The sequence below is a fragment of the Myotis davidii genome, unplaced genomic scaffold (genome assembly GCF_000327345.1).
Source record: "Myotis davidii unplaced genomic scaffold, ASM32734v1 scaffold1051, whole genome shotgun sequence".
Lineage (NCBI taxonomy): Eukaryota > Metazoa > Chordata > Mammalia > Chiroptera > Vespertilionidae > Myotis > Myotis davidii.
In genome coordinates, this window is record NW_006282264.1 from 224,033 (window position 1) to 234,068 (window position 10,036).

Below are 10,036 nucleotides of genomic sequence, written 5' to 3' on the forward strand. Positions count from 1 at the left end.
ATACAAATTAACTGCCATCTTGTTGGCAGTTACCTGCCAATCTTAGTTGGCAGTTAATCTGCATATAGCCCTGATTAGCCAATGAAAAGGGTATTGGTCGTACGTCAATTACCATTTTTGTCTTTTATTAGATAGGATGATTACTTTCTTTTCTTAAAAATGTGTATTTCTGAATTTTGTAATTAGACTTAAAAATACCAACGTAATAATATTAACCAAAGCCCATCAGAATAAACAACTGCTTAAATGGTTTCATGACAAAACAAAAACAAAAATCATACCTTTTTGGGAAGGGGCGTCTTTAGGATCGACAATGACTCAGTAATGCAATCCACTATTTCTTCAGCAGCTTCAGCATTATTAAGACAGAAAACCATTGCATCTCCAATATCATTTTTCCTTGGAGTTAACCCTCGCAGGATTTCTTCTAATTTGTCCCTCTGTCTAAATACAAATTTCAAATGTCGTTATAGCTACTGCTCATAAACTAATTTCTTTAATACCCAATCAGTAAAATAATTCTGACAATTAAATTGTGTTAAATCTGATTTGTAATAAGTCCCCCAAATATGTTTTGTTTTTTTTAAAGAACTTATATGAGGAAGAATAATTTTCCTGGCCTTAAACTAATAAACAATTCCAATGACTTTTAGTTTACAAATTTAAGTCATTTTAAAATTATGGGCACTTTTTCAAGAGTATTTAAAAGCATCCCAGTCCTTTTACACCACTCCACTGAAAAAGAACCTTCATGTTCTTTACCCTCCTTTGAAGGGTCTTTAGCACTTCTACATAACATTAGGAAAGGCTAAAACAGGGACTGACAAACTTCTCCTGTAAAGGATCAGATAGTAAATATTTTAGGTTTTGCAATCCATATGGTCTCTGTCATAGTTACTTTTCTGCTAGTACAACACCACAGCAGCCATAGACAGCATGGAAAGGAATGGACATGACTGTGTTGCAATAAAACTTTACAAGAACAGAAGGCAGTCCGATTTAGCCTGTGGGCTGTTTGTGGACCCTAGTCAAAAGTAAAGAACAAACATCTTCAGAAGCAAATATACTTTCAAATACTACAGTTCTCCATTACCAAATGCTCTCATAAACAATGCATCAATGCAATCAGATTAAGATTTATAGACTATGCAGTGAAGTATATAATCCTATATGCTAAAAATTCTTTGTCCATGAGGTATACAGAACTTCCTCTGAACATTTAGTAGTTACATTTATTTTTTTAATTTTCTTTAAAAATAATTTGTTTCTGATCACAAGGTACAGGGAGGATGCAAGGGCAATGCCCGTGACTCCCATGCTGTCCAACCCAGTCTAAGCATGTGATAGTTTGTACATGAGGCTCATCCTGACCCAAAGTGTTCACTCACATTCTAACTGCTACAGAGTACAATATCTGACCATGTGGGAAGTTTAAATTTGTTTTCCAGCTTACTTGTAAATACTGAAACTGAACTAACTATTCTAACTGCTAATTTCCTAAAGCTCTCAAGAATGAGTAGGTCACAGGCAAACTATTCCTGTACAGCTCTTAGAGCCATTTAAACTTTTTAAGAGGCATTTCTTAAACAGCAGTGACTAAGGCCCCTTCTGTGTTCCCAGTCTACTACTTTCCATGGTGCCTGTAGCCTTGAATGACAGCCCCTGGAGGTCCCCCAAATCCTAGGGTGCAATGGAGGAAGGTAGGCCAGGCCCAGCATGACACATTAACAGTCAATTTTATTGCGCTCAGATTAGAAGTCCGTGACTCTTGAGGACGACCTCTGTGTACGTGTAGTTTTCTTCTCCACACTTCTGTTTCCATAGCCTCACAAGCTGTTTTTCCTCCCTGTAATGGATCTCGACCTTCTCCTGCCTCTCCTCGTCCAAACTAGCTGTGACTGCTGGTACTTTCAGGGAAGTCAAATGAGCCAGGCGTCCTGGGTAGGCCAACTTCCCTGTAGGCTTCAGACGCACACCCTTGAGGGCAGCAGGAACCACCATTAGCTTTTTCTTTTCATAGGGCAGCACGATCCCATCAACATCAAACACCTTGAGGCAGTCCAAGGCCACCTGGCCTCACTTGGTCTTATGCAGCAGCATGCCTAACACAGTCTGCCAAAAGATGCGGCTGGGATTGGGAAGTGGTAAGGACCTTGGGATGGGTTGGTGTTCATCTGCTTACAGAGGAAGGCCAGTTCCTTCAGTGCAGTGACGATGGCAGCCAGGCACCCAGACGATGCCTTGACCACCGAGCACCAGGACCTGCCCCTTGACCATCTTCATCAGCTGCCTGAGAAAAGATGTTTCTGCTTCTTAAAACAGCTAACTTCACTGTCCCAGAGCTGGCAGAGCACTGTTAAGAACATATGCACCCATGGTGGCCATATACTGTATAGTGTAGAGACGCTTCAACAGTCAACCATCTGACCTTACTAAGCCAGACAACAATTTTTTCTCTTTATGTTGCGTTCAGAGAGACAAGAATTCTAAGACTACTGAGATAATTTCTGTAAGAATACAAAGTATTCCACTGCTAGAGAATCACTGCTCATAAAATTATCACAAATTTTATTACAAATTTTATCAGTAGGAAGAGGTCAAGACCAATAAGATACACATTTACTCTTGCTAAGATGTTTAAGCACATTTAAAAACTTTATTTTAAGGTTAACATCTTACTAAGACCATTAATTAAAGCACCACTAAAGGACTTTTCTCAGTATGTAACAGAAAGGGAAAAATCTTACTCTTCCTTAAGTGCTCCCTTTTTATTAGGCTCCTCTACAAAAGCTTCTGTTTCTTGTTCTTCTGACATCCCATGCAGGTATGGATTTAATGGTGGTGGCCTCCAAAAAGATCCATTTTTGAACATACGAAAATCTTCCGTCCGCCACTTAGTTGGAGAATCTCCCTAATAAACATCCAAAATGTTATTAGAAAACTCCAATACCTCAGTCAAAATTAACAAAGTAACTGATTCTACTTGCCTGCAGAATAGAATAAAGCTTCCACCTATAGTAAACATGGGCTGGTGTCTGGTTTTCAAATAAGAATCTAAAACAAAACAAACAAATTAAACATCAGATTCTTTAAGAACTGCATTCAAGTAAATATAAACCAATGAAAAATATTTGCCTACTTAGTTCTAAATAAAACCAAAAGCAAAGATTGCTGAAGAGAAACCCTTATTCATGTGATGTGCCATCTATATCCTTCTTCACCCAGCCCCAGACTGCCTTCATGACTGATACTAATATTCACAAGGCATATATGATTCTTGCTAAACATTACAATTTTATTGTGTTCAATAAAATGTGCCAGATACTGTGTCTGACAATGAAGATATTTTCCCAAGATATAATTTTAAACAGTGGTTTTTTAAAACTACTTAAGAGTGTTAAATGAAATAGATATAATTTTGATTCATTCACACCAAAAAAATGTGTTAAATGTCTTAGAAGATAAGCAATTTCCTATAAGCCTCATTTGTTCTACTATATCTCACTTATGAGAAGCTTTCATTGAAAAGCATAATGAAATGTATTTTCCTCCTAGAGAATACTAAAAACAATGCTTTTTTATTAACTAAAGCAGAATCAGATGGAAAACTGACCAAAATACATTCTAGTTGAATTACTAAATCTGCCTTTTCATCCCATTGCAAAAATAACCTGATACTTTTGTAACTTTATTCTTGGAAATATATCTAATTCAAAAAATGAAAAGTACTTTTAAAATTCATACTGATGATGAATGAAATGTGGTAAAACATGCAATGGAATATATTTTAGACTTTAAAGTAATGAAATTTTGACAAATATTACAACATGCATAACCCTTGAAGACATTATGCTAAGTGAAATAAACCAGTCACCAAAGTACAAGTACTATCTGATTCCACTTATATGAGGTACCTAGAGTAACCAAATTCAGAGAGAGCAGAACGGTGACTATCAGAAGCTAGGTGAATCAAGGGATGGGGAGTTGTTTAAGTGGTACAAAGTTTCAGTTATGGAAGACAAGAAAAATTCTGGAAAGGAATTACTGGTGACAACTACATAACAATGTGAACATACTTAATGTCACTGAACTGTACACATAAAAAACTGTGTTATATATGTACCAGAGGCCCGGTGCATGAAATTTGTGCACGGGGGTGGGGGGGCATGGTCCCTCAGCTGGGCCTGCGCCCTCTTGCAGTCTGGGAGCCCCCAGGGGATGTCCGACTGATGGCTCAGGGGAAAGCAGGCCTAAGCTGTCAGTCGGATATCCTTAGCGCTGTCACAGAGGCGGGAGAGGTGCCTGCCACCGCCACTGTGTTCGCCAGCCATGAGCCCAGCTTCTGGCTGAGCGGTGCTCCCACTGTGGGAGCGCACTGACCACCAGGAGGCAAATCCTGCGTTGAGCGTCTGCCCCCTGGTGGTCAGTGCATGTCATAGCGACCGGTCATTCTGCCGTTTGGTCGATTTGCAGATTAGCCTTTTATTATATAGGATTTTAACACAATAAAAAAAATGCACACCTGAACATGGGGTTGTTGATTTCTCTGTTCATAATCATAGCTTCAAACATTGGTCCTTCACGTACAACAAACTCTATCATTCGATGTATCAGGGCGAGCAAATTCCTACAACAACAACACAGTTAAAGAAAATGGATTCAGACCCAACACTATATAAAACTACACTTGACCTAAGTTACTATATTGTGCAGAAAAAAATTATTCTGCTGACTAATACAGAATTTTATACCAAAAAAGTAACCTGGAGCATGTTAATGCCTTGTGCATTAAGAGGGAGTGGGACAGAGGGATAGGGGAAAGGGAGGGGGAGGAATGGTAAAGGGAGGGTATAAAATCACAACACAGCTTCGTAACAATAAAGATTTAATTTTCTAAATGCCACTTTTTCATTTTCCAAATGCGAAACATTAAATTTGAATTCAACTAATTAAAAAGCTGCAAATATATAGTGTCAGTAATTTAGACCTTACATGTTATCACAGCCATCTAAAATCTTACATACTATCTCAGTTTTAAGAGAAAATATTCCTAAACCAAGCACTTTTTGTGGTGTTGAAATGTTATGTATGACTATTACTTATAAAAATGCAAAACTATTTAACAAATTTAAGGCCTGACTTAATAAAAAAATCCATCCAACTCCTGTGCTTTTCTGGTACACATATAGCAGGTGGAGTTTTTATTAAATCTGACCTTTAAATGAGGCAACATCCCTTTGGACCACACTTTAAACTAGTTCACACAATTCATGACATGTATAATTCTGCCTGTGTCTTATGAACAATGAAGCAATTATATTGCCAAAGCCTTAAATAAATGGAATCCTCTTTCCAAAATATTTCAAAATAAGGGACATGGTGCGATACCCTTCATATTTTTTCAAACAATTACTTTCTAATATTTAAGCCAAAATTAAACATGCAACTTTTTAATACATTCATTTTATGGGTTGGGCTCATAGACAGTCTTTATTTTTAAAATCTGTAGCTGGGTCCTAAAATCATATGATACCTTATTATACTCCAAACAGAATTTTAGACATTGGTTATGATGGCAGGCAAAATGACTCAACTTACTATAAGCTATTCTTGATTTCTCATTTCACCAGTCCCCCAGTATAGAATTGGCAATTAATAATTGGGAAAAGCAAAAGGATATTGGCTCTTCATACAAAGCACACAGAAAATTACACCTTTAGCATTCCCAGCTCAAATCAAGAAATTAAGTTTATGTAACTGCTAGAATATATATATAGAATAAGACAGAATTTTTTTGGCTCTAAAATGCCTGCTTCAGAGTACATGAATAGTAATATAATTTATCTCATAGTTATTATAATTATTTTCTCTCAGTTTTCAAACAAACCTACTTAAGTGGACACTAAATCTCTACATAGTGGGGGGGGAATGAATTTTTTGACCTCTTAAAGGAACCTAAAAGAGGTCAAAAAATTAGATGAAAGTTTAATCTTTCCAAAGGTGAAACTACATACTTAAAAACTATTGATTCAACTTTAAATTGTTAAAACAAAAAGCATTATTTAATTTTAAATCTAAATATTTTTTTCTTTCACGGAAGTATTAATTGCTCTGCAAATTTGTTCTTGATATCTAAATGAAAATGAACATATTCTCAGATCTATGGTTAGTGCAACGTTATGATTCAGTTCCAAAACTCCTACTGCTATGTGTCAAATTACAATAAAGGGAAATCTTATGTATCACAATATATAAAGTCATTTTCTAGGTGGATAAATGCTATACATTCAGAAACTTGTATGAATTAAGTCAAAAGTAACTTATTTTGTTTACAAAGAAGCTGAGCCACATGTAAAGCTACTACTCAACATATGCTTTTTGAATGCTATAAAATACTTTCCTGTGAATGATTTATCAGTGGAAGAAAACACCCACTTATAGTTTTAAATAGGCTTGTAACTGATAAAATCTATTTTTAGAAAATTTAAAGTTTAAAAATGTTGCATATAATTATTTAAAATCAGAATCTGACAATTAGTTATTGCTAACTTGAATCCAACACTATTAAATAACTGTAATCACACTCTTTTTCCTAAAGATTGTGTTTCTTATTTTAAAAAGGGTGACTTTTCTATCAGAATGAAACAGTGTAGTACAAAAAGGTGATATATTTTAAGTCTACTATTTTATTTTAAAATGGTAATTATCTTATTCTGGGAAACAACAACAACAAAAAAAAACACACAAAAAATGTTTCTCAGTTATAATAAAACCACATTTATTGGAGTCGATCGTACCAATGTCTGGTCAAAAACTGTATACTTTCCCAATCCATCCCATGATGTTTTCCTGGTCCCCCGCTGCCGCAGACAGTTCAGCTGGTGTTGCTCACCAAGGCCAATGTCAAAGAGAATTTGGTATTCTTTTGTGTTCATTTATTATTCAACCAGTGTTGTGTTCCTGTGTTTGGGAAAAGGCTTAACTTGACTGAGCAAGAGCATACCTACAGCATGAATTCTTCTGCTTCAACATTATGTTGAAAAGAAAAAAAGAAAAGAAAATAAAAGAATTCCAAAAAACTTTATTACCATTTTAAAAGTTTCTAATAGGTTTAGTGTTCATGAAAATAATAGGAATTCCTTCTTAAATTCAATCAGAAAAAAACAAAGCTATGTCTTCAATAAGGAAACTCAAACTAACATTGCATATTAAACACAGAAACAAAGAAAAATAACAGATTGGGTCAAACTAGAAAGTTATCTAAGATTTAAATACATTTAAAACGCTTATTTTCCCATCACAATAATCTAATGCGATTAAACTAACAATACCAGATCAAATCTATTAAACATATTCTAACTACCAAAGCTATAAAATTCCCTACCAATGGTAACAATAAAAGCAAAATAGATAATGGCATAAAATTGCACAGTATATTGGTTAGTTAAATTTCACATATCCCCCCCAAAAAATACTGGGAAGGAACCATTGCTCAGTCAAGATATCACCTTTTCCTCAACACCATTTTTTCTTTTAATTCAGAAGGGGATATTGTCTATATTTAGATCAGTAATAATAAAGAAAAACATGTACCTTTCTGTTGGGATAACCACTTTGACTATGGCTTGCGACAGAGTCTGTATATGAAGTCACATCAGATAATAAACATAGAATATGTGAGTATTGTTAACAAATAACAAGCAAAAATATACATATGCAATGAAAATACTACACATCTAATCACAAGTTTTGCAGGCAATCACTGCTTTTGAAGTAATTATACACTAAGCAATTACATAAAATCAAATGGATGTGTCCAATGAACAATAATGTTCACCAAATGCAAAGAATCAGAACATTCCTGCCAGAATGAACATCAATGCACTGAATTAGGTACTACACTGAGAATTATCAGATAAAGATTTTAATTTGTGAAATAATTAACTGTTTGCTTCTCACCATAATATAGTTTGCTACTTTGTTCCCAAGCCTTTAAAACCAGCCCTGTCATTTTAAGTTCCCAAGCCTTTAAAGCCAGCCAGTTGCAATTAACTCATAATGCAACCAACAAATTCTTATAACTTGAAATTAAGTTGGTTTTTATGTTTAATTAAAAAAATACTCACCCTTTCTTTTACTAGAGTAGTTAATGTTTTTAAAAATCACATATGCTCTTAAATATTCTAATACTTCATATCTTGAGAACTTTGTTAGCTAGCTGACATCCAAAAACAGTTTAGCTATTTAGGAGGTACTTTAACTGAAAAGTCACTTAACTAAATACAAAGTATCACTTTCTCAGAACAAAGTAAATTTAGATATTGTACTTAAGCAAACCAGGATACAAGAATGGACAAATGAGGAAATGGGGGGAGCTGGACTTAATAAGTGGTCAAAAAGAATGGTAGCCACAATAAAAATAGGACCTAGTATTTCAAACAGGGTATCCATAGGCTAAGGCAGGGAAGACAAATCTACTTAAGAGTTGCCAAACAGAATTACACATTTTCTATATAATTGTTGAAAAGAAATACTACCACAGATTTAGTATTTACAAATATATGCACCCTATGTACATTTTTAAAATTACCTTCTCAAAATCCTCCTTGTTTTTAGGTGGTGGTAACATGGGAGCATTGGGATTTTTTAACCGTTCTCTAGGCTGCGCATTAAAAGGCAGTCCTGATGGAGGTGGGGGAAGCATATGTTCCATCATAGACGGCGGAATGTATATTGGATGTGGAGGAATAGGCATAGCTTTACCCCAACCTAACTTCATTTCAAAAGACATAATCATCTTTCCTACAAGAAAAAAAAGAAAGATCACCTTGGTAATAACTCGCAAAAGAAAATAAAAGATTTCAGGGATTTGAATTAATTTTTAACCTTTCCATTTCTGGTCCATTTATTTCTCCAAAATCTTTATATCATATTTTCCAGAACCAAAAGAAAAGGTCTGAATTCTTATAAATGAACAATAAAAACCTTCTTACCATTTAAATTTTTTAAAGCTCTTTCAGCATCTCTTCTATTCATAAAGGCCACAAAGCCACAATTTCTCTCTCTTGCTCTTTCTTCATCAGTTCTAGGCCACATAATTTTCACACTCGCTAATGGTCCAAATCTTCCAAATTCTTGGCACAGCATTTCTTCATTCATCTATTCAAAGGCATAAGAGTTTTTTGAATGCCAAAAAGAAAGGGAAGAAAGAATTCTACGCAACAGAAAGCAAAGTAGTTTTTCCAAAATGAAAAGAGATATTAATGCTACATTTTTCTATTCAAGTACTAGGAGCTCTATACAAATAAAATCCTGCCCTCATGGGGAATTCCCAAATCTTTTCATACCAGACATTCACTATTTTATGTAAACAAGTAGTCTGGGTGAAGAGGCTGAATGGCTGGAAAAATCCAAAGCACACCTCTACTTCCCCTCTTTCTCCTTTGGAGATCTTGCATCTAAAATAAATCTGTTTAGGCATTGCTGAATGATTTCTCAGGCTGCAGAAATTACCACATTTAGGTTAAGGATTATTTTTGTTGGCAATGAAAGAAAAAAAAAAAGGATCTAATCACATTTTCTTTTTCCAGCATCCAGCTACCAGTGTAGTCAAGAACAGAGAAAATGATAAATATGCAATGGGTGCGGGAAGATATGTCATTTTTTAAAAAGGGTATTATTTATATATCATTACATTTCCCATAATATAATTAACTTGATGTGGAAAAAAGAATCCTATCCTATATGACAAAACGGCAATATGCAAATTGACCCTCATGCCCTCACAAGATGGCCACCCCACATCATCACAAGATGGCTGCCCCCACGTTGTCACAAGATGGCCAGCAGGGGAGCAGTTAGGTGTCAGTCAGGCCGGCAGGGGAGTGGTTAGGGGGTGATCAGGCTGGCAGGCAGAAGCAGCTAGAGGCAATCAGGCAGGCAGGCAGGTAGGGGAGCGGTTAGGAGCCAGCAGTCCCGGATTACGAGAGGGATGTCTGATGCTGGTTTAGGCCCAATCCCTGTAAACTGGGAGGGA

The 10,036-nt window shown here is 35.6% G+C and overlaps 1 protein-coding gene and 1 pseudogene across 6 annotated transcripts in view; both read right to left on the reverse strand.

The window, feature by feature from the left end:
- U2SURP (U2 snRNP-associated SURP domain containing) overlaps positions 1–10,036 on the reverse strand; it is a 79,765-nt gene that overhangs the window by 26,872 nt on the left and 42,857 nt on the right. For all 6 annotated transcript variants that reach the window (XM_015558103.1, XM_006752802.2, XM_015557964.1 and 3 more), the window contains exons 11-17: positions 8,994–9,159; positions 8,591–8,802; positions 7,594–7,637; positions 4,523–4,627; positions 2,988–3,054; positions 2,748–2,911; positions 282–444 (exon numbers count right to left, since the gene is read on the reverse strand). In XM_015558103.1, the coding sequence (XP_015413589.1) occupies positions 282–444; positions 2,748–2,911; positions 2,988–3,054; positions 4,523–4,627; positions 7,594–7,637; positions 8,591–8,802; positions 8,994–9,159 (921 nt within the window). The remainder of the gene's footprint in view (positions 1–281; positions 445–2,747; positions 2,912–2,987; positions 3,055–4,522; positions 4,628–7,593; positions 7,638–8,590; positions 8,803–8,993; positions 9,160–10,036) is intronic.
- LOC102768091 lies at positions 1,747–2,198 on the reverse strand (annotated as a pseudogene).